The sequence below is a fragment of the Panthera leo genome, chromosome D4 (assembly GCF_018350215.1).
Source record: "Panthera leo isolate Ple1 chromosome D4, P.leo_Ple1_pat1.1, whole genome shotgun sequence".
NCBI classification, from domain to species: domain Eukaryota; kingdom Metazoa; phylum Chordata; class Mammalia; order Carnivora; family Felidae; genus Panthera; species Panthera leo.
The window spans coordinates 88,149,621-88,172,874 of NC_056691.1; the positions used below are offsets into that span (position 1 = coordinate 88,149,621).

The following is a 23,254-nucleotide window of genomic DNA, read 5'->3' on the forward strand; positions in this document are numbered from 1 at the left end:
TCTCCTGTGGCTGGTGCATGGCCTTGGCTGTGACTGCCGTGACGTCTCAGTTCCAGGCCCGGACCCTGAGTCCTGGGGATTGCTTGAAGTTGTGGGCACCGCTCCTTGGCGTGCTGAGCCGGGATGGACTGGGCTTTGAGGGGTTCACTGTGGCCACAGTGGGAAAGCCAGGTGCTAGGAATTCTGGGGAAGCACAGAGAATCGGGGATGTGCTTGTCTAGGCTGGGTGGGACGCCCAAGGGGCTCTCCAAGGACGGTGGGGGGCTCTGGGGGGAGAGTAAGCCCTGTGAGTAGGAGGTTCTGGCCCTGAGGAGGACAGTCTCATCCCAGGGTTGGATCCTCCCAGGCTCAGGGCACTCTTGGCCTTCATTTGTTTGTTCCATCATTCATTCCTGTAGCACATGGTCACCAGGTGGCCGGGCCCTGTGCTGGGGACACAATGGCAGGCGAGACTCGGGCTCTTGGTGTCAAGGTCCCAGATGTCAGACAGACAATACACCGAACTTTTGCAGGTGGTATCCACGGGGAGCTGTTGGTGCCCAGAGAAGGGGTCCAACGGACGGTGGGGGCTGGGAAGGCTTCTTGGAGGAGGTGGTGTCTGAGATGAACCCAGAAGCAATCAGTCAGGTGGTGAGCTGGGGAACAGTGTTCCAGGTAAAGGGAACAGCATGTGCAGATCTCCCCACGGCAAGAGAAGCGAGCCAGGGAGTGAGACAGAGCAGGGGGTGAGGGGTGCCTGGGAATCTGCTACCTGCTGTGGGGTCACCGCCAGCCCCAGGCTCCGGGATGCTTTACGAGTGAGAGATACGAAAGGCCTGGGGGCTGGTGGGTTCTGATCAATGCCACTGTCATTGTTAACAGTCAGTAGGTTCCGGGGGAGCAGAGAGGGCGCTCCAGGCAAGGCTGCCCTTGGCATTGTTTCCAAGAGTCATCCTTTGTTTCCTGTCTGATTTCTTTGTAGCACTGCCTTATTTCCTTGGTCCGCTTCCTCTACCTGTCAGACACAGGCCTTAGGGCCATGTCAAGGAGGAGATGGGTGGCATCCCAGAGGCAGGCTTCTCGGCCACTGGGCCACTGGTGGCCTTCGGCCTTTAGGTCAGGGAAGGGGTGGACGGTGACCCAGCGCCTGTGTGTCTGGGGAGAGCTGGCCTAGCAGCAGCGGGGGGAAATCGAATTTCCTGCCCATCTGGATGGCAGCTGCGGTCCAGCCTTCCTAGCCAGGCCGGCAGAGCCTTCCAGGGCCAGGAACGGCTGGGCACAGTGCCCACCTGCTGCTGTTGAGCTGGGAACTCTCTTCCTGGGGGCGTTTGGGAAGGAGGGAGGCGAGTGCCAATGTCAGTGGACCCGCCTGCAAGGCACCTGTGCGTCACCTCTGGACGCGGAAGACTGGAGTCCGAGGTCCGCGTGCAGGCTCCCGTTTGGTCAAGTTATTGACCTCCCCGCGCCCTTCTTTCCCCATCTGTGAAAAGGAGATGATAATCACAGAGCCTTGCCCGTAGGGTCCTTGGGAGATTTGATGAGACAGTGTGCTACGCTCCGGGCTTGAATGGAATAAATACTCAACACGCTTGCCCACGGGGGCCCGGTGAGGCGGCGTGGTTCGTCACACGGCTGGTGAGCGGGGCCCCGCAGCAGGCCATGCCCGCCCCAAGTTCACTGCCCTTTCTGCTCCCTGAGAACAGCCGCTCTGAGCCGTCACGTGCGCCTGCTGGATTCTCATTCAGGATGAGAGGATGCTCCTTCCTCTTCCTGTTCCCGGCCCGTGGTCGCCAGGCAGATGAGCAGTGGGGGGAGAGCAGGTACTTTGGGGGGTGCAGAGGGCCCGTGGCCAGCCCGGGAGAGCAGGAGAGAAGCGGCGCTGGGATCCGGGGCAGGAGTGGCCAGGGTTCCGGGCGGCTGTCCCGTTGGGCACGGCGGGCACGGACCCGGGGTCTGCGATGCCTCCGGCGACCCAGGATAAGGCTCTGATTTTCATTTCTTTTAAAATGAGAGGGAAGCAAATGGGTACCAACAAAGAGATAAGAAGGAATCCAGCCTGGATAGTGTGTGCCTTTATGTCAATGTGGTCATAAAATATAACTGTTGATATTTTTCCACGAGAGGAAGAGGCCCGTGAGAGTCCTCCTGCGGCCCTGGCTGGTGGGGCTGCGGCTCCGGGCCCAGTTGCAGGACCCTGCCCGGGAGGGGGCTGTGGAGCCCATCCCCCCCAGCCACAGACACCCCGGCATTCCCTCTGAACGCAGGGCAGGGCCCGAGGCCGGCCTCTCCTGTTGCCCACCTTGCCCTGCTGTGTAGCCATTGGACCTAAGACCCTCTGCCTACTCGTGGCCAAAGTCAAGACAGACTGGAGCTCTCCTTCCTGAGCTGGCTCATCCTCACCAGCCCTGCTGCAGGGCTCTGAGCCACGGGAACTAGGGCGGGGTGATGGCACAGGGGACGGGGGTGGGGGGAACGCTGGGTCTGCGCACAATGATAAAGAACCGTGGAACTTTAAGGTATTGGAGCCAGAATAAAAATAGTTACCTCCTTCTGCATGGGGAAACTGAGGCCCCAAGTGCTGAAGGGGTTCATCCACGATGCCCACTGGGGCAGAGGCAGTGCAAGGGCCCAGCGCAGGCTTTGGGCCTTTAGGCCGGTGCCCCCTGCCCTGGTGGCCGAGTAGGAGGAAGGGAAGTCATCACCTCTGCCGTGGTCACTTTGCCGTTAGAATCCATGGGGACCTTTCCCCCCGAAAACCTCCTGGAGGTGGGGAGTGGCCCTGCCGGGCCGAGTTAACCAAACCCCTCAGCCCTTCTGCAGAGGAGGGGAAGCAGGGAGAAGGGGGAGGTGGCCCTCAGGGTGGCTAGACCCTCCTGTCCTTTCCCCCCAACCCAGGCTGCTGGCTGGCATCCTTCAGTGGGGCTGTCCTCTCTTCCTGGGTATTCTAGGTTCCCCACCCGGCACCGCGCCCCCACAGACACACGCTGCGTCTCCAGGGAGCCTGGTGGGGTTGCAGTGCCTAATGGTCTCTGGGCATTTGCAGCTCCTGCCCCGAAGCCCGCCTGAGGCCAAGGCAGAAGGGGCCATCCCTCTGGCAGTCGGGGGAGCCAGTTTACGGTCCCTCCCTGGGTTACCGCAGGGGTCACCTGGGAGTCTGTGGGGAGGGGGCCTGGAAGCAGAGGCGGCTGAGCCTCTGATGAGGCCCTGGGAAGAGCACTGGGTCGGGAGCCCAGCCCCCACCGACATGCTGCAGGACTCAGGGCCGGCCCTGCCCCTGCTCCGGGCCTCAGTTTCCCATGTGCAGAGGAGGTGACCAAAGGACCTCCAGCCCGGGCGTACGAGGATTCTGGGGTCCTGCCTTATTTGGGGGCTCCAGTGAGGAACGGGGTGAGGGGGGTGTGGCTGTGCCCGAGGCTGAGTCAGAGTTTTTCCGGGCAGGATCTGAGTCGGGATTTGGCTGCTTTGGGATTCACCCCAAAGAAAGGACAGAAGAGACGGGTGCGGCTCTGGCCGGAGCAAGCGGCCAAGTTGCTCCCGAGGACCCAGGGGGACGCAGGGGTGCGGTGGGTGAGAGCCTGGGCCTCAGCCGCAGCCAGACCTAAGCTCCGATCCCGCCTCTTCCATCGGCTTGGACCTGTGCCCTTTGCCAGTTTCCTTCATCTCCCTGACCCTCAGTGTCCTCATCTGTAAAGTAGGGTTGTGATGGCATCCACTCCAGGAGCTTGTTAGGGCCGTTGATGAAACTGGTGTTTCTAAAAGCACCGTCGCCGTGCCTGTCGCTTCGTAGGTGCTCCAGATGCTATGCTCTGTGCATATCATTTGCTGACGATCGTAAGTCGGTTGTCCCTTTCCAGGGGGAAGTTCAGGTCTGGGAGGAGAATGGGGACGAGAGTGTGTTTTGTAATGTCCCAGAGTCGGGAGACCAAGCTGGGCTGTTTGGGGACTAAGGAGGGAGGGGTCAAGAAGCAGGTGCGGCTGGGCGGGGCCGGCGAAGGCAGGTTCTGGGAGTGCCTGTCCCGGAGCTGAGGCTCACCTCTGCCCAGGGGGCAGGGCTCTGCTGGACCAGTGACCCTGTCTGAGGCAAGCCCGGAGCAGAGGCTTTCTGGGATTCTGGCCAGGGCCCAACAAGAAAGAGAGGCATGCGGGTGGCGTCTGAGGTTGGGTCCAAGACCGTTGGGTCCTCCTTGCAGTAATTTTCCAACTTGTGTTTATATCTCCTTGGAACTTCCCTAATCCCTGGGCCAGGAGGGAAATTTGATGTCATGATTTGGATGGAAATGGGGGTGATTTCTGGAGGGAGGCGGACAGAACAAAGAGGTGGAGGGGTTTCCATGGTGCTGGATGCTACAGGCTAAAAAAAGAAAAGAAAAAAAGGAAAAAAAAAAAAGGCTTCCTGGTCATGGGTCTGGGGACGGGGACCGGAGGACAGTGCCCGTTAGCTGCGGGGCACGGGGCCTGGACCCATCTGGAGTTGGACTCACTCCTGGCCTACGGAAGGGCAGAAAGGATCACGAGTTTCTGTTTGGGGAAATCACTTAATTTTCTCCTGATGATAAACGTCAGACAACGCTTAGAAAAAAGTTTAGCAGAAATGCTACGAGCTATTAACAGTGGTGGCCCTGGGGAAGGGCATGAGCTTGGGGGCGTGGGGAGCAAAAGATTGGGGGGGGGGGAGTAGATTCTTGCGTATTGTTGGAGTTTTGTTTGACCCAGATGAGTCCTCGTCGAGGACTGTTGCCCTGGGGTCATGATTAATGTTGAAGTATAAAGTCACCTGATTAATAATAAGCATGTTTTCATTTTGTGGTGGCGTTTCATATACTCATTGCAAAAATTTTGGCAAACAGAGATGTGGAGAAGAGAGTCAAGGTGGCCCGTAATCTCCCCACAGAGTGGGCTCTTTGGGGGTCGGGAAATGGTTGCCCAAGTTCAGGTGCAAGAGGTCCAGGAGGAGGGCGAGGGAGGGGAGGGTCTCCAAGGCGCGGGGCTCCTGTGGCTGGAACTTGATTTGCAGCCCCTCAGAGGTGGGCTTCCCAGGAGGTGTCGCCTCAGGAGCAGGCCAGTTGCCCCCGCCCCCCTGCACGGCCAGGCACAGCGGGGCTCCCGTGACCCCGTGCAGGGGCGTGAGGCGCGGCGGTAGCTTCCTCCTGCCAAAGGCCGCTCCCTCTGCCTCATCCCTAACCCCTCTTCAGGGCCGGATCCTTCCAAGCTCAGGTTGGCCCTAGAGCCCTGGAGATGAGTCAGCCCCAGGTTCACGAGGGCGAGGCCGGGAGAAAGGGAACCTCCCAGCCAGGGGAGGGGGGCAGGCGGCGGGATCAGTCCTCTGGAGGGGCACGTGGGGTTCAGCCACCGGGCATGGCTGACCGGTCACCTCCCTGCAGATGCGCCCCAGCTGATGGAGCTGCCCCGGGATGTCCCTGTGGAGCTGGGGAGGAGTGCCCTCCTGGCGTGCCGGGCCATGGGCCGCCCGCCCCCGCTCGTCACCTGGCGCCGTGGAGATGGCCAGCCGCTGGGGCCCAGGCGGGGTGGCAGGACGGGGCAGCCTGATTCGGGAGTGCTGTTCTTTGAAAGTAAGAGACAGGGGCCGGGGGAGGATGGGCGGGGGAGACAGGATGGCTTCTGACACGCCGAGTGCCTCCCCAGGCCGGGTGGCTCGGAGCAGAACGTTGATGCCTGGCATTGGCCACGGGTGAGGCCGACGCGGGCTCGTGTCCTGGCTGGCTGCCTCTGACCAAGTCGCCCCGCTGCTCTGAGCCCCCCACAGCCATGACAACGACAAAACCTACCGCCTGGGTTTAATAACGGGCCGGCCTGAGGGCTTGTCGCGCGGGTCGGATCCCGGGCACTGGGTTGACCACGAATGCCCTCCCAAGGCCTGGCTGCCTCCCCCCAGCCCTCCTCCCTCACCCCTGCAGGGCCGGGCTGTGCCGTGGGCTGCCTGCACCTGGGGGGCCGGAGCGGTGGCGGGTCCCGGCAGTCAGGCCGGCCTCTTTCCGTCCCTCAGGTGTGGCCCCCGAAGACCAGGCCCTGTATCTCTGTGAAGCTCAAAATGTGTTCGGGAAGGTCCGGGCAGAGGCCCGGCTCGTCGTGACCGGACACGGTTCGCTGGTGGATCTGGGGGCGGGGGGGAGGGTTTGGTGGGGAGGCCGGGCACCCCCAGGGAGGCCCCCTCACTATGGCGGCCCATCTTTTGGGACGGGTGTGGCCGTGCCAGGCTCTCCAAGAGCAGATCTGGATCCCTGCTTCCTGGGTAACGTGCCCCGGGAAGTGTGCCCTTTGACCCTCGAGGATCCCCTATCCACTGGTTCCCTGGGGAGGAGCGGGGGGCAGTGGGGTCTCTGTCCCCGCGACGGCCACCCGCGGGAATCTAATGTGACCCATACCGTCTCCCCTCCCCACAGCCCCACCGCAGATCGCAAGCAGCGCCTCCACTGTCCGGGTGCTGGAGAGGCAGCCGGTGTCCCTGCCCTGCATCATCCTGGCGGGGAGGCCCCTCCCGGAGCGACGCTGGCTCAAGGCCGGGCTGCCGGTGAGCGAGCTCTCTGGGTGCAGGCACCCGCAGTGGTGCCTGGGGGCGGAGGGGACTGTCACATTCCTCCCTCTGCCTCCACTTTGCTATTTGCTTGATTTGGAACGTGCTCTTCCTTGCTCCCTCTCTTGCCTGCCTCTTTCCAGAAACTTCTCTGGTAAATGTGCTGATAGCATCCATCACCCTCCCAAGTCCTGCCAAGGTTTCTGTGGCTGCTGGTCCCCACCCCCCGAGAGCCGCAGGAGAATCTTACGCTCCATTAGTGCTGAGGCTGGGGGGCAGGAATTTAGGGGGCACAGAGACAGTGCTTTCTGCCTCCCATTCTGACCGGATGTGCAGTTCAACATCCGCCCTGACTACGTAGCTGGGTACGTGATAGCTGCTTTATCCACTCATATGGATTCGGTTTTCTTTATTTTATTTTTTCTCTTTCTCCTCTCGTGGCCACTCCTTTTCTTTTTAACAGTTTAAAAAAAAATTTTTTTACATGTTTATTTATTTTTGAGAGAGAGAGAGAGAGAGAGAGAGACAGAGTGCAAGCAGAGGAGGAACGGAGAGGGAGACACAGAATCCGAAGCAGCTCCAGGCTCTGAGCGGTCAGCACAGAGCCCGACGCGGGGCTCGAACTCAGGAACAGCGAGATCATGACCTGAGCTGAAGTCAGATGCTTAGCCCACTGAGCCACCCAGGCGCCCCTGGCCACTCCTTCTTTACCCCTCCCCTTTCCTCAATTCCCGGGCCCTGTCCTCAGACATATTGGGGACCTTGTGCCCTTGAGGGAGGCTTCCTGAGTAGAATCTGATGCTCGCGTTGCAGAAAGAGGGCCCTGGGCCTTGTCGATGCCAGGCCAGCGAGCGGCTGGAGATGTGGGGTCTGTTTCAGCTCCGTGGCCACACCGGAAGGGCGCGTGCCCATAGGGCTGCCCAGTGCCACAAGCAGAAACCCCCTCAAGCTTGCTCGGCCCAAGGGGGCCTGGTACCAAGAGGGCACAGGGGCAGCTCCTAGAGCCGAGTCCCATGGGTGCAGCCAGGCTCATGGGACAGGGACAAGGATGCCGAAAGCGGGCTGAGTGAGGCCTGGTGGTGGAAAGGTTTTAAAAGGACCCCTCACCAAAGAAAGACTGGTTAGACATCTTTATGAAGGTCGCCCCGGGCGCCCTTCTGGAGCAGCTCTCCCTGGTCCCCATGGGGACAGATCTGGGCAGCCACCAGGAGCCACTGTCTCTGCTTCTCTCCCTGGGACCACGTCTGATGTGGCCACACCTCTGTTCTGCTCCTGTGGCTCTGTTCTCTCCTTGCAGGAATTTGTCCCTACTCTCTGTCCCTACCTTGGAGCCCCAGCCCCTACTCAGTAAAGGCTCTGGCCCCAGCCCTGTACTCTTGGGAGAGGCTCCCCCCGGCCCACTGGTCCGGCTGGTCGTGGGAGAGTGGGGTCCGAGGTGTGCCCGGGGTCAAGGTCACCTAGCCCCGAGGGTCTGCGGGGGTGGAGGAGTCTCAGGGAAGGGGAGAGAGTTCTCCAAACCCCCGACCCCTCGGTCCGGCTTGCTCCCCACTGGCCTGGTGGGCAGTGTGGTTTCCAGAGCGTTCTCTCTCTCAGCGGGCGCCGCGTGGGGCTGCGGTTCAAGCTGGGGCTTCCTCACCCTCCCCAGCTCCCACCTGGCAGCCGGCATTCGGTCCGAGCAGATGGCAGCCTCCACCTGGACCGGGCGCTGCAGGAGGACGCGGGGAGGTACAGCTGTGTGCTCACCAACACGGCTGGCTCTCAGCACAGGGATGTGGAGTTGGTTGTCCAGGGTGAGTCCTGGGGTGCAGGGTAGGGGTGAGGGATGTGACAGGGTGGGGAGGACGCATGAGGAGAACTTGATCTGCAACACCTGTGTTTAAAAAATCGGGGCGCCTGGGTGGCTCAGTCGGTTGAGTGTCTGACTTTGGCCCACGATCTCACGGTTCGTGGGTTCGGGTCCCGCATCGGGCTCGGTGCTGACCGCTCGGAGCCTGGAGCCCGCTTCGGATTCTGTGTCTCCCTCTCGCTCTCTGCCCCTCCCCCACTCCGTCTCTCCATCTCCCCAGAATAAACAAACATCAAAAAAAGTTATTTTAAAAAAATGCACAAATAGGGGCGCCCGGGTGGCTCAGTTGAGCGTCTGACTCTCGATTTTGGCTCGTGATCTCGCAGTCTGTGGGACTGAGCCCCGCGTCGGGCTCCGTGGTGATGGCCAGAGCCTGCTTGGGATTCTCTCCCCCTCTCGGTCTGCCCCTCCCCAACATGTGAGCTTACACACTGTATATGTCATGAGTTACATGTGACATAAATTGTATATAGCTTTGTGTACATTGTATGTAAGTAACTTGTACGTTATATATAAATTCTTTATAGGTCTATATTTCTATCCATCTATCTACGGATTCTTTATATACACATACACAGAAATGTTTAAAAACGAGACCGGGACCACAGCGTATTAGTGTCTTGCAACCTGGGTGTTTGTTTTGACGATAGATTATGATCTTATGATCGTATTCTGCAAATAAATAGAGGGCTCAGTTGAAGACGACGTGTCCTCTGTTTGGATGAGCCGTGAGCAGCTCACCTGCCCCCTCACGTCCGCCTTCTCACCAGCCCGAACACCCTGGGGGGGGACGGTTGGCGCTCTACCTTTGCCCGCACGCCCCATCCCTTCCTTAGGATAAACCCATTAATGTAGAATTGAGTTTTGACTGACAGAGACTGCCCATTTTTAGGGCTTTTAGTGTATTTTACCCAATTAACGCTGCCACGCACAGTGCTGGAGAGTCCCTGTTCCCTTTACCCGCCCATCCAGGTGCCACCGTTCTTTTTTTTTTTTTAATGTTTGCTTATTTTTGAGAGAGAGAGAGAGAGAGAGCGTGCTCGAGAGAGAGTGGAGGAGGGGTAGAGAGAGATGGGGAGACAGAGGATCCGAGCCGGTGCTGACAGCAGATGTGGGGCCCCCGAACTTATAAACCGTGAGATCATGACCCGAGCCCAAGTCAGACGCTCAACCGACTGAGCCCCCCCCAGGTGCCCCACGACCCTTCCTTGGAACCTAAGACGAGAGGCTTAAACTAAGTTTGGCTATATTTTGTCATTTACCAAGTATGTTAATAATAATCCTCCTTTTTTTTTTTTTCCTCCCATTTGTTTTATAAAACCCCCCAAGAGTGAGCGGGAAGAACACACTGTTCCCGTTTTCTAGAGGAAAACCAAAGTTCAGAAGGAGGCAGGGTCTAGAGCGCTGTCTTGCCTCCACGTCACCCCAACGAGTAGTAGTGATCAAAGCCTGGGCGTGTGCCCCGGGCCACACCTCTGCCAGGTTCTGTGTGGGTTCCGCTGAATTTTCATAACTACCCGAGACGTGGGGTTTAAAAGACTCCCCGTTCCGACGTTACGCCGAGGCCCGGAGAGGCGAGTAACTCCGCAGGATCTCAGGCGCCTCGTCCGTCCGTGGGGCTGGTGCTGGACGCGACCAAGCTCGTCCTCTTGGCTCCCTTCGTTTCCAATTCAACAGTAGTAATCGCCTGGCGGGCTTGGGCCACCTGGGAGGATCTAGAAGGGCATTTTCCTCCCTAACGGGTGGGTCTCAGTGTTACTGGCAGAGCCCTTGGCTTCTGGCTTCCCCTCCCAGGCTTGTCCAAGCCCGGTCTCTCCCCGCCCCTGCACATCTGGACGGTGCCCAGAATGGATTTGGCACTTGTTTCCAGTTCACTGTGTTCTGTGAATACTATTTTCTGCCATTTCTCATCTGTCCATCCCTGGAGAGTGGGCAGGCAGGGAATTGGGGTTAATGAGCTGTTTTGCTGATGAAGGAATCTGGGTACCAAAAGATTAAGTGGTTTACCCAAAGTCCCCGAGCAAAGAAAGGGCACAGCTGGCCCCGGGCACAGGCGGCCCTCTGTCCGGGGCGTGAATTCATAAAGGTGGTGGCCGTCGCACCATGCCCCTTGTGTCCTTTTGTGGAAATAGTTTTTTTGTTCGTTTCTTAAATTCTGATAAAATATACATAAAACTTACCATTTTAACCATGTCAAAGCCTCCAGTTTAAGCATGTTCGTAGGGCGGCCATCACTACTGTCTGTCCCCAGAATTTTTTCATCATCTCAACGTGAAGCCCTCTGCCCCACTGAACACCAGCTCCCCATTTCCCTCTTGCCCAGCCCCTGGCAACCACCATTCTGCCCTGTGGCTCAGAAATCGCCTGTTCTAGAGACGTCGTGTAAGTGGAATCACACAGCATTTGTTCTTCTGTGTCTGGTTAATTGCATTTCGCGTGATGTTTTCAGGGTCCATCCGTGTTATAGTATGTATCACACTCTGACTCCTTTTTATTTATTTATTTTTAATTTTTTATGTTGTTTGTTTTTTATTTCGGAGCGAGGGAGCGAGGGAGCGGGGGCAGAGGGTGGGAGAGAAAATCCCAAGCAGGCTCCACACTCAGCCTGGAGCCCGATGCGGGGCTCGATCCCATGACCCTGGGATCATGACCTGAGCCAAAATCGAGAGTCAGACGCTCAACCAACTGAGCCACCCAGGAGTCCCAGACTTTTACTCCTTTTTAAAGATTTTTTTTTTAACGTTTATTTTTGAGAGACAGAGCACGCAAGTGAGGGAGGGGCAGAGAGAGAGAGAGAGAGAGAGAGAGAGAGAGAGAATCCAAAGCAGGCTCTGGGCTGCCAGCGCCAAGCCCAATGTGGTGCTCAAACCCACCAACTGTGAGATCATGACCTGAACTGAAGTCGGATGTCCAACCAGCTGAGCCACCCAGGCGCCCCTACTGATGAATAATATTTTCTACGTACGCCCCACATTTTGTTTTTCTGTCCTCCAGTTGATAGATATTTGGATTGTTTTCAATTTAAAAAATTGGTTTGTTTTGGAAAGTGCCCCCTAGAATCCAGCCCGTGGCCACCCACCATGTCACCAATGAAGGGGTTCCAGCCTCCCTCCCCTGCGTGGCCTCGGGGGTCCCCACCCCTGCCATCACCTGGACCAAGGTAGGAGGAGCCTCTTATGCTAAGGGTACCCAGAGGGGTGGGCCCAGTGCATCATGGGGTGGGGGGATTATGCAAATCGCCATGCGGTGTGGGCTTTGCCGACGTCACCCCCAACTCTCCTGCAGGAAACCAATGCCCTGGCCTCCACGGGTCCCCACTACAACGTGAGCAAGGATGGCACCCTGGTCATCGCCCGGCCATCTGTCCGGGATGCAGGAGCCTATGTCTGCACGGCCACCAACGCGGTGGGCTTCTCCAGCCAGGAGATGCGGCTTTCTGTCAACAGTGAGTGGTGGCCACCCCCTGTCCTGGGAGAGGGGCTTGGCAGGCATGGAGGCAGGGGCATGGACGAGCTGACCTTACCTGGACCTTCCTTGCCCCCCTGCCTCGAAATTCTTCCCATCTGAAGGGCACGTGGACCAAAGCTGCCCTCCTCCAGCTCACTGTCCTCAGCAGTGTGCACATGCTCTAAGAGTGGGTCCAGTTCAGCCCTCTGTGAGCGGAGGGTGGGAAGCCATCACGTTAACAAGCCTCGGAAAAACACAGGCCCTACACTGGACCCCTGCCACCTGGGCAGCCCCCTTGCCCGCCACTGTCCCCGAGTCTCTGTGCCCCAGACTCTCTGGCCTCCATTCAGTTTCTTAAATGGGCCTTCCTGCCTCAGGACCTTTGAACGAACAGTTCCTTCTTTGGAATCCCCTTCCCCCTCCTGGGCCAGCTGACTTCTCCCATTGGTCAGGTATCTGCTCTCTGACTCCTCAGACTGAGTCAAGTCGCTTTGCTGTAGACTCTCTGGAATGTCCCCTTTGTAACTATGATTAGATAGTTAATTGTGTGTTGAGTTGTTCGGTAGCAGTGTTCCCTGTGGGCCCTAATGCCGGGAGGACGGGGGCAGGATCTGTCTCCTTTGCTGCTCCTTCCCCAAATCCACACAGAGCTGGGCACTCAGGAACCACCTGGAATGAAGGAGCAAATGTACAGCCAAGTTTTTCTAGACATACTCTTACAACCAGTATTTTTATACCACAAAAAAAAAAATTTTTTTTAGGGGGAGATTTTCTCTCTAAATGAATGTATAAGGGAATGCGTGAGGTCTTATGTGAGACAGAGAGAGACAGATCATGAGCAGGGGAGGGGCAGAGAGAGAGGGAGACACAGAATCTGAAACAGGCTCCAGGCTCCGAGCCGTCAGCACAGAGCCCGACGCGGGGCTTGAACCCACAAACCGTGAGATGGTGACCCGAACCACAGTCAGACGCTTAACAGACTGAGCCACCCGGGCGCCCCATCTAGCTTAATTATTATTGCTGAGACATGTCCTGGTATGTCAGTGTATGAGCAGCTGGCTAGAAATGTAGGGGGGCATAAGGGAGGAGGGGGACGGGGTAAGCTCTGTCATTAGGAGCCTTGAACTTGATACGAGAAAGAGGTGATGTGCACGGATTGGTATAAACCCCCGATCGGAGTTTGAGAAGGCCAGGGGGACGTTGTGCATCATCCGGTGGTTGATATCCTGAGAATGACTGGGGTGACCCCTGGGGGAGAAGGGGGGACAGAGAAGACGAGGACAGAACCTGCCGGAATGTCCCCGGGGAAGGGACAGCCGGGGGAGGAGAAGCTAGAGGGGAGTAGCCGTTGGGGCAGGAGTGAGCATGGCAGGGTCATCAAAGCAAGCCGAGCTTCCAGAGGGAGGGTGCTGGTGGAGAGGTGGAGGCCGGGACTGGGGGGGCCATGGGGTCTGGGGCCACCCCCACACCCCCACTCTCTCCTTAGAGCCGAGCCCACCCACTTTCTGCACCCCCCAGGGTGGGGGTAGCACCTCCGTTTCCTGGGGCGGCTGTCCTGGTCCCCTTTGGCCTCTGTGCCGCGGCTTCCTGTCCGTCTCACAGTCCCCGTGTGCTTCCGCCCACAGCTAAGCCCAGGATCCGTGGGAATGGGTCACGTGATGCAGATGAGCCTCTGAGAGTCACGGCCAAGGCTGGCGATGAGGTGACCCTGGACTGCGAGGCCCAGGGCTCCCCACCCCCACTCGTCACCTGGACCAAGGACCTCCACCCTGTGCCCTCCGTCACCGACAGGTAACCCGATCCGATGCCCTTGGTCCTGGAGATGGGCGGAGCTTGGGGTTTGAGGAAACTGGCCTCGAGGTGGCCAGCGACCCGGCCAGTGTCTGGGACCCTGTGGACTTTCCCAGGGTCGGGCGCGGATTCGACTTCACACATAGCACTTTTGTCCACGGGCCCCCTGAAGCCTGTCAGGGGACCCCTGAGAGAGAGAGCACAGGTGCCCAGGGTGAGACCCTTCGGAAGTTCACGTGCCCGGAGCCTCGTGCACCGGCCGCTGGGTGCTACGTGCGGAATCTCCTTTCAAATCTGCGCGGCAGCCCTTGTTGTCCGAGCCGACTGAGGCTCAGCGAGGTGGGGGGGTGGACTGCTTGTGGTCACCCAGCTAGGAAAGAGCCACCCCCCAGTTGGACGGCGCCCCAACGTTGTCACGTGCAACGTCCCCGTCTGCTCCTCAGACCAGATGTCTGGTGGCCGGGCTCTCTGACTCAGCTTCTCTCCCACCATCAGGGATGCCGGGATTGGGCACAGAGGGAGGCCGTACCCCCCCCCACCCCCACCCCAGGCAGGGCTGTGGGAGACGGTGGTTCCAGACAAGAAGGGTCTCGAGACTCCCGGGGCTCTTGACTTTTGAGCCCAGGGCGGGGGAGGCTCCGGCCAGTGACATCAGTCCTGGCAAGGTCTTTGAGAAGTTCCAGACCCAGAAGGTCTCACCGCAACCCCCCCCCCACCCCCCTAACACCCACACGTGTGTCTGTGCATCTCAGAACATCTGTTGGGTGAGCCCTTCCAAACCGTGGAGCCCGCACCCCTGAAGGCGGCCGGGGTCCCGGGCCTGGGCAGGGTCTGCAGTACCCCCACCCCCACGCCCTGTCGGTGTCCCCGCAGCTGTGTGTGTCCTGGGAACCGGGGGTGGGAGGCCGGGGGAGCCTACCGCTCTCCCCACAAAGCCTGGTGCGGAGGCGACGGCTGGCCGGGTGCGTGTTTCTTTATGGCTCGTTACGGAGACGAGGAAACACACAGCGCTCACTTGTTCGCCCTTCCTTGTCGTGATGTGTTAATAGATCAACCGGGAGCCATAAATTGTGGGAGCTGCTTGTGGAATCCGGAGTCCTGTTCTGTTCCCCTCCGCTTCTTGCTGGCGTTCTCCAGAGATTTACGAGATTCTGGGAGTTTATCTCAGTTAGGAGTTTATCTAAGGTGGGGGGGGCGGGGCCGGGCGAGGAGCTTAGACCCCGGAGTTCATCCCACCTGGCGGGGATCATCCCACCTGGCTGGGGGTCCCAGCTGCTGTCGTGTGGCCTCAGGTGGCTGCCGGCTCCCCCCGGCCTGTTTTTCACCTGCACGGCGGATGTTGGTTAAATAGTGCTCACTACTTCGTGCGATGCAGCGAGGGATGCGCAGTGTTTAGCGGATGCACGGGCAGGGGAGGGGAAGAGAGAAAGAAAGGGTGAAGCCCCAGCAGGCCCCACGCGTAGCGAGGAGCCGGACGCGGGGCTTGATCCCGCGAACGGGGAGATCATGACCTGAGCCAAAATCGCGATGCAGATGCTTAACCGGCTGAGCCCCCCGGGCGCCCCGCATTCTCACCTACTGTTTAAAATATATAAGCTTTATCGAGATACGATTCACACGCAGGACAGTTCGGGTTTGGGGATATTCGGGAGGGTGCGGCCATACCACAGCCACGTTTAGGACAATGCCATCACCCCGCCCCTAAACCCCACACTCGTTGGCAGCTGCCTCCATTCCTGCCCCTTCCCCCCTCCGGCCCATGTCAACCCCTCATCTGCTTTCTGTTTTGGGACTTAACCTATTCTGGACGTTTCGTAGAAGTGGGATCGTGTGATATGTGGCTTTGGGGGTCTGGTTCCTTGCACTCGACACGTTTTTGAGGCCCATCCATGTTGCAGCACGGAGCAGGGCTTCGTTCTCTTTTGCGGCTGAATGATGCTCCTTTGTGTGGAAAGACCACCTTCTGTCTGTCCATCCGCCTGTTGATGGACGTTTCTGTTGTTGCCCTTGCCGGCCAGGGGGAGTGACCTCGGCAAGTTCGATTGCATTGCAGCTTCGTCCGCAGGCTCTCTGGGTCCCCCTGGCTCTTTGGGCCTCCCTGCGGCTCCCACAACCTCCCCCCTGCAGAACTGAGCTTTGCTCGCAGATGCACAGCTGCCCTTAGTCATACGACCATCCTCCGGCTAGAAAATGGAGATTTAAAAACCCCCTGGAAACAGGCACCGAGCGAGCCGAGCGTGGCAGTGCTGGGCGGGGAGGGAGCTGCTGTCTGTCCGCTCCTTCTCCCTCCTTCCCTCCCCTCTTCCTTCTGTCCTCAAGGATGAAAAGCCAGCATTTGCTCTGTGGTTGCCCCGGGCCCGTCTTTCCTGACCCTGGGTGACGCGGGCCAGGGGCTCTTGGCCTTGGCTGTGGTTAGGGTCGCCGGCAGAGCTCCAATGCTGGTGTTTCCTCAAAGTTCCCTGGTAGCTCCGTGGGGGGGGGGGGATCCCCACGATGTGGGTGAGTCTCAGAGGCCCCCTCCATTTCTCTGTGGTCAGAGTGGCCCCCCTGGAGGTGGCTGCATGGAGCGTCACCATACCCAGTGCACTGAGGAGGAGACACAGAACATGAGGTGTGGAAAACTGGGATCCTGACCTTCTGAGTCCCAGGGCTGGGTCCTGACACACACACACACATAGGGACACACACACAGACAGGTCTACAAACGTAGACGCATTTACATCAGGCTTCTGGGCCAACGTTAGGCAGGCCGCTGCTCTCTCTGCGGGGTCTAGAGAATATTCCGGGCTCCTCTGTGCTCTGAGTCAGTACGTCCTAACAGAAAGAGAACGGTACGAGCTCGAGTGGCACTAAACTCTAAATCACTCACCTGTGTCCACAACCCTGTCCAAGTTGTTCATGTAGGTGCTTTTCTAGAATTAAACTTAGTGCACCTTCTGTTATGCCTTTATCATTGACATTCCCCCCCCCCCCCGCCCCCATTTACCCATTTTCTTGATTCATCCTGGCCCTTATCACTTGCTTTTCGTTTAAAGGGCAAAAGAACATTCCAGGGCGCTCAGCTCTCATGGTTGCTAAGCTGTTCCTCTGTTTGGGGCCATAGGCTCCATTGCCAGCTTTCAGCGGTAATAAATGGGCTGTTGGGACATCATCCCACAAACGCTTCTCTTTATCTTCTGGGTCATTTCCTTGGGGTATAGTCCCCAAAGCAAACAACCGAGTCCTGGGGTGGGAATGGTCATCGGGTGCTTCTTACCCTGTGAGGCCTGCTGTTTGTGAAAAGACCATCCGGCTCGTGATTCAGAACTGCAGTCGGCAGGATTCGCGAGCCATCTCGCGTGCCCAGCCCCGCGCCGCAGCGGCGGCAGAGAGAAAAGGCTCTCGGAGAGAGACGGGGCTCTGGCTGTGTGTGACATTCACGTGGCAAGAGACCTGGGATCCCATCCCAGCCTTGTCCCCACCTCGTTGAGTGAACGTGAGCGAGACCCTTCCCCGCTCTGGGCCTCAGTCTTCCCGTCTGAGAAATGAAAGGGCCGGGCGGAGAGCTCACGGCAGACGATGGTGGCCAGACGGCTCCTAGTGGCTCTGGTCCCATGATTCAGCCCCAGGATGCTGGGGCGAGGCCGTGTTGCCGGGCAACAGTGTTTGTTTGTGGTTCTGATGTGTAGCTGGGACAGCTGTGAGTGCTCTTGGCTCGGGCTCCAGCTTTCCAGCTCCGGGGGCAGCGGGCCAGGGTCCCCCACCGGGCCGATCCAGACGCATCTGGGGGAGGAGGGGGGCAAGCCGGCGGGGAGGGGACAGTGAGCGGATGGAGCATCCCCGGGATGCTGTGGGGCGGTTGGTGCGCCCACCCGCCTCTCTGGGCCCACTTGGCCCCGAGTGGAGAAGCGGGCTGCCAGTGGGGTTCTGGTGCTCCTGGAGAAAAGCTGCCTCCTCACCGGGAGCCGGTGGCGTGGTGGCGACGCCCCGGTGCCCTCCTGTGGGGTCTTTACCTTAGTGGATCGTCACCGTTTGTGCCGCTCCCTGGCCTGGCAAGGGGTCTTATTAGCTTATGGCCAGCAGCTCTCATTCTGGAGAACAGTCAGGGGAAGTAAGTTTCAGAACCGAACATTCTAGAGCACCGTGGCGGCTGGCAGCACGGGCGCAGCGTCCAAAGTCAAGTCCGTGTTCCGCCCGAAACGGGGGCAGCAGGATGGGCACCACGGGACCCGGCCAGAGGGGCTGAGTGTAGACAAGCCACCCGGACTCTGAGCAGCCTGGAGATGAGAGTATTTTCTCTGCCCCTGCGGCAGCCGGCGCACCCGGAACCCCGCGGCTCTTTGTCGAATGAATGAATGAATGAGTGAGCGAGCAGCTGGCTGAGCTGGGCTCCATGCAACTCAGAGCAGAGCAAGGGTCAGGGAGGGCTTCCTGGAGGGGCTGGAGCATGTGCTGCCTTGAAGGGGGTCTGGAGGGCAGGAGGGTGTGCCCTTGAGACCATGGGGGGACACAGTGTGAGCAGAGGTGGGAAAGGGCGCGTACGCGTGTCTGTGTGTATATGTGTGTGTGTGTGTGTGTGTGTGTGTGTGTACATCTGAGATTTGCCATCACATTTTTATCGAGCACCTACTGGGGGCCAGGGGCTGTGTTAAGGGCTGGGGACAGGGCAGGAACCCGGCCCCTCCCCTTCTAGAAGCGTCAACCTTGACAGGTGATCACAGGTGTGATGGCTGCCGTAATGGCTCCAGGGTCGGGTCACCGGAGGCAGGGCATCTCCCGGGGCAGGAGGGGCGGCTTCCCTGAACCATGTGTGAACCTCGCAGCTGCAGCCATCTGTGAAGGCTCGAGCCTGATGTGTGTCATAAACAGGAAATTCCCGGGGCGCCTGGGTGGCTCTGTCGGTTGAGCGGCCGACTTCGGCTCAGGTCATGATCTCGCGGTCCGTGAGTTCGAGCCCCGCGTCGGGCTCTGTGCTGACAGCTCAGAGCCTGGAGCCTGTTTCGGATTCTGTGTCTCCCTCTCTCTCTGACCCTCTCCTGCTCGTGCTCTGTCTCTCAGAAATAAATAAATGTTAAAAAAAAAAAATTAAAAAAACAAAACAGGAAATTCCCTGGTTCTCATCTCAGTGCCTCGGGCAGCCGTCTGGCTGTTCCGGCCACGGCCACGCCGGAGGGGCCGCCACTGATCACACCACATGCACGCAGCGGCAGTGTTCGCCCCGCCTCCTCCCACCTCTCCCCGGCCCCCACCCCCAGGCTGCAGCCCCCAGACCTGCAGAGCGCCTGAGGAAGGGGAGGGAGAGCTGGGTCCCAAGCCAGTGTGGTGGAGAGGGCTGCGACAGGGAGGGGAAAGGACAGGCAGCCGTGGGAGTTCACGGGCTGCACCTACCAGACTTGGGGCATCGAGGCAGGAGGCCTTCCTGGAGGAGGTGATGTCTAAGTACTGAAGGTCGAGCAGGTATAACCTGGGTGAACAGGAGGTGGAGGGGTGCCCCAGGTAGGAAGAGCGGCACGGGCAAAGGGATGAGAGTGAGACGAAGCCGGTCCTTCGAGGAGGAATGGTGGTCCATCAGGGGTTGGGGCGGGGGACTGGTCCGTGTGGACCCACACAGGCCAGGAGGCTATGCTTGGATTTTGCAGGGCAACCGCAGAGGGCTTGAGGGAAAGCAGTGATATGACCATTCTGTCAGTGACAGCAGACACAGGCTCCACGGGGCAGGTAATGGGGTCCTTTGGCCTCTGCTAGGCCTCAGCTTGTCCATCTGTAAAATGGATTCTCCCTTCATTCCGTTTTTCCTTTGTGGTAAACTAACAGCGTTCCTTTTCTGAGAAATGAGCTGGGGCTGGTCATAGGAAAGACAAGATGCCTGCTTTCATCGGGGGGAATTTTCCCCTTCTGGAAATTTCTTTTATTATTATTATGATTACTAATTATTTGAAGCTTATTCATTTTGAGACAGAGAATGGGTGCCCGCAAGTGGGGGAGGAGCAGAGAGAGAGAAAGAGAGAGCATCCCAAGCAGGCTCCAAGCTGTCAGCGCAGAGCCCGACGCGGGGCTCGAACTCACGAACCCCGAGATCGTGCCCTGAGCCGAAATCGAGAGTCGGACGCTTCATTGACTGAGCCACCCAGGCGGCCCTGATTATTTTTCTCCCAGAAGCTCCCAGTTCCTATCCTTTAAAGGTCTTGCTGAGGGACAGAGAGCGAGCGAGGGGTTCTATGGTCTCTGAAGTTTTCAAAACTAGAAGGCAGCTTCTGAATAAAAGAATCCGGAGCTGCCTCTTCAAATGGGAAGCAATTGGGGTTCAGAGACATTGACTGCCTGCCTCAGGTTGCACAGCACGTCTGTAGCAGAAGCAGATGTCAGATCCCGAGCTCCGGTTCCCAGCCTGCACCTCTTGCCGCTGACCCACGCCGTCCCCGTGTTCTCCGCTGAGGTTTGCAGTGAGGTCCTGGGAGGGAGGGAACCGTGTAGACGGAGTATATATATATGTTCCAGCCTCAAACTGGACCTGGCCCTTGGTTGGTGGATGTCAATATCATTTAATTAAAAAGTATATAAAAACCTGTGGATGCGAAAAGTCAGGGAAGCGATGCCACACGGGGGAGACGTGTACCCGTCGCTGGGACGAATCAGGATCTGCGCGGTGTTTTTTCCTCCTCTTTGAGAGATCAAGTGACCAGCTCAGGGCAGCCCCGCTGATCGGAGGAGAGTCGCAAGGAGACCCCGGACACTAGCGGGTCGTGCTAACAACAGGGCTATTTACTGAGCACTTACTACGTCCCAGGCACGTGAGCTTGGCGTGCGCCGTGTCACTTCATGCTTGCCACCTCCTGTGACTCCAGATGAGGACCCTGAGTCCCCTGGAGGTGGAGTCCTTGGCCCACGGTGGCAGACGGTGGTTCACGCGGGCTCACTCAAAGCCCTGCTCCCGTCTGCTCTTTCGTGATGCTTCTCAGGGTGGGGACACTTCCTCGTGTCCCTGGACAGTGTGCCCAAGGGCTGGTCCCCTGACCTATGTCAGAGCCACCTAGGACCTTGGTGAAACCCCAGTTCCTGCCCCCCGCCATCAGAGCCCCAGGTGGGGCTGGGAATCTGTGTGTTTCACACGAAGCCTGGAGATTCTGATGAGAAGCCCTGCCCTGCAAGGTGTGAGTGAGGCATCTGTGCCCATGACGGCTGATGGTGTGTGAGCCCTGGCCCAGGACTCCTGGTCCTGTTCAGGCAGGACCCATAGAGCAGTGTGCAGAAAGGTCTGGCGGTGGAAGGAAAGAAGGAAGGGAGGAAGGAGGGAGGGAAGAAGGGAGGGAGGAAGGAAGGAAGGAAAGAAAGGGAGGGAGGGAGGAGAGGAGAGAAGAGGGGAGAGGAGAGGAGAGGAGAGGAGAGGAGAGGAGAGGAGAGGACAGAAAAAGAAAGAATATCTAAATATTTAAATGTCCTCCGCAAGGGAACAGATTCATGAATTGTGGTACCACCACGCAAGGGACTACTATGCAGTGGTGAAAAATGAACGAATTAGATCTACGCACATACACGTGAAGCCATTCATATGAATGTTTTTATTTTATTTATTTTATTTTACTTTTTAAAAGTGTATTTTTTTTTGAGAGAGAAACAGAACGAGGTGGGGAGGGGCTGAGAGAAAGGGAGAGAGAGACTCCCGAGCAGGCTCTGCCCTGTCAGCACGGAGCCCGGAGCCCGATGTGGGGCTCAAAGTCAGGAACTGTGAGATCATGACCGGAGCCGAGACCGCGAGTCGGACACTAGCTGACTGAGCCCCCCAGGCGCCCCCGTATGATATTGTCTCCAGTTTCCAGAACGAGACAAGTGAGGCACAGAGAGGTTAAATGACCAGGCCAACCTCACACAGCAAGCATGTGGCCCAACAGGGTTGGATCCCAGTGGTCCAGCCCGGTGCTGGGGCTCTGAGGCCATTACCCGGTGTCACTAACTGTCCTCAGAGAGCTTGGCACCAAGTACCTGCTGGATGCTTCGGAGGAGGGGGTACTGGGCAGGGGGATTATTACCCCATCTTACAGATGGGAAGACAGAGGCCCAGCAGGGCAAAACTAGTAGCCCGAGGTCGCACAGGCAGCCCACTGCCAGCAATGAGGACCCGTCTGAGAAGCACATGCCCAGCACTTTGCTTGCAGCTGCCTGGGAGATGGGGATCATTGTCACCTCCATTTTGCAGAGGAGGAAACCGACACTCAGCAGAAAGGGGAGTGGGGACCCCAGCACTGTTGGACTCTAGAGCCCAGCTGTTATACTAGGAGCACAGGCTGGCGGCTGGCCTTTGGGGTCCCCCAACCCCGTGCTGGCCGCTTGCAGTTGGGGCCAGCTGGGGCCAGTGGCCGCAGCTGCCCTCCCCGATTTATGGGGACAGGGGCTTCACGGAGCCAGCACATATGGGCCGGTGACATCATGTCTGCTGGGGCCCCTTGGGGTCCAGCCCAGCTGCAGGAGCCTGGCTGGGGGTCCCAGATCCCTCTGGGAGTGGGGCCAGGTGGCTTTAGCAAGGTGGGCCAGATTGGGGACGGCAATGACGGCGGGCCTGCACAGCTTCCTCCCGAGGGCCCGGCACAGGGCTGGACGACAGAATTACCAAAATGCACTGGATTCGGAGTCTGGCCGGCCCTGGCACTTAGCCTCAGAGGGCCTCTGGGCTGGCAGCTTCTCCTCAGAAGCCGTGGGGAGGGTGTATGACCGGCCTCGTCCCCCGCCTCAGGGCAGGGCATGCAGAAGAGAGGGAGTTAATTGGTGACCATGTGCCTGGCCCCGGGCTGAGCCCACACGGAATCTGGCCATCTGCTGGGGGAGGCGGGTGCTCAAGTGGAGTCTTGAGGTCTTTCCGGCGGGGCTGGGATTGGTTGGGGTCTCACCAATGCCCCTCACTCCTGCAGGCATCGCCTCCTGCCGTCAGGCTCCCTGCGTGTGGCCCAGGTCCAGGTCGGTGACAGTGGCCTCTACAGATGCACAGCCAGCAACCCTGCTGGGTCCGCTTCTCAGCACTACATGCTCCGGGTGCAAGGTAGGGCCCGGGCTGGTGGCCAGGGTCTCGCCCACGGCCCCTCCCTTCCATCCATCTTTCTTAGGCCTTCTCAGTGTCCTTCCCTGTTTGCAGGCCAGGCCTTGTCGCCTCTTCGTGGGGCTCTCCAGTGCTTCCTCCCCTCCCCTCGGGGTCCTCCAGCCCTGTATCTCCTCAGTCCCTTTCTCCCTTCCCCTGTACCCTCGGATGGGGCCCCCTGAGAACAGAGGGCAGGGCCCAGGGTGGGCCTAGGGTGGTAAGGGTCAGAGGGGAACCCATGAAGGGGTTCTGGTTCCCGACTTGGCTGGGACCCCAGGGGTGGACATTCCCCTGGATGTCTCGGTCCCGTCCACAGAGGCCAGCCATGCTGTCGCTCCCCCAGAGAGGCAGGGAGCTTATTAGCTTCAAAAGCCCCAGGGGATTACCAACGCTAGGGGCCAACCGACTGTGGCCCGCGGGCCATGTCTGACCCATTTCCTGTTTTCACATGGCCCACCGGTGAAAAACGGTATCCGCTTTTTTAAACGACTGGGAAAAAAACCCAAACAACATTTTTTGTGACGCGTGAAAATTACAGGAGATTCCGATTTCAGTGTCCGCAAAACCAGCGTTCTTAGGACCTGAGACTCGTGTCCGTGTGGTCTCTGGCTTC

The 23,254-nt window shown here is 58.7% G+C and overlaps 1 protein-coding gene and 1 long non-coding RNA gene across 2 annotated transcripts in view; one reads left to right on the forward strand and one right to left on the reverse strand.

Annotated features, from left to right (window-relative positions):
* The window catches only part of HMCN2 (hemicentin 2), a 144,454-nt gene that overhangs the window by 47,214 nt on the left and 73,986 nt on the right, over positions 1-23,254 (forward strand). The window contains exons 16-23 of the mRNA XM_042912412.1: positions 5,361-5,549; positions 5,984-6,079; positions 6,381-6,508; positions 8,157-8,301; positions 11,405-11,517; positions 11,643-11,802; positions 13,430-13,595; positions 22,478-22,605. Of these exons, the coding sequence (XP_042768346.1) occupies positions 5,361-5,549; positions 5,984-6,079; positions 6,381-6,508; positions 8,157-8,301; positions 11,405-11,517; positions 11,643-11,802; positions 13,430-13,595; positions 22,478-22,605 (1,125 nt within the window). The remainder of the gene's footprint in view (positions 1-5,360; positions 5,550-5,983; positions 6,080-6,380; positions 6,509-8,156; positions 8,302-11,404; positions 11,518-11,642; positions 11,803-13,429; positions 13,596-22,477; positions 22,606-23,254) is intronic.
* Positions 15,201-17,321, reverse strand: LOC122204760. The gene is made up of 3 exons (XR_006195775.1): positions 16,852-17,321; positions 16,316-16,409; positions 15,201-15,574 (listed from the first exon to the last, which is right to left on the reverse strand). It is a non-coding gene; the product is annotated as an uncharacterized LOC122204760 (long non-coding RNA).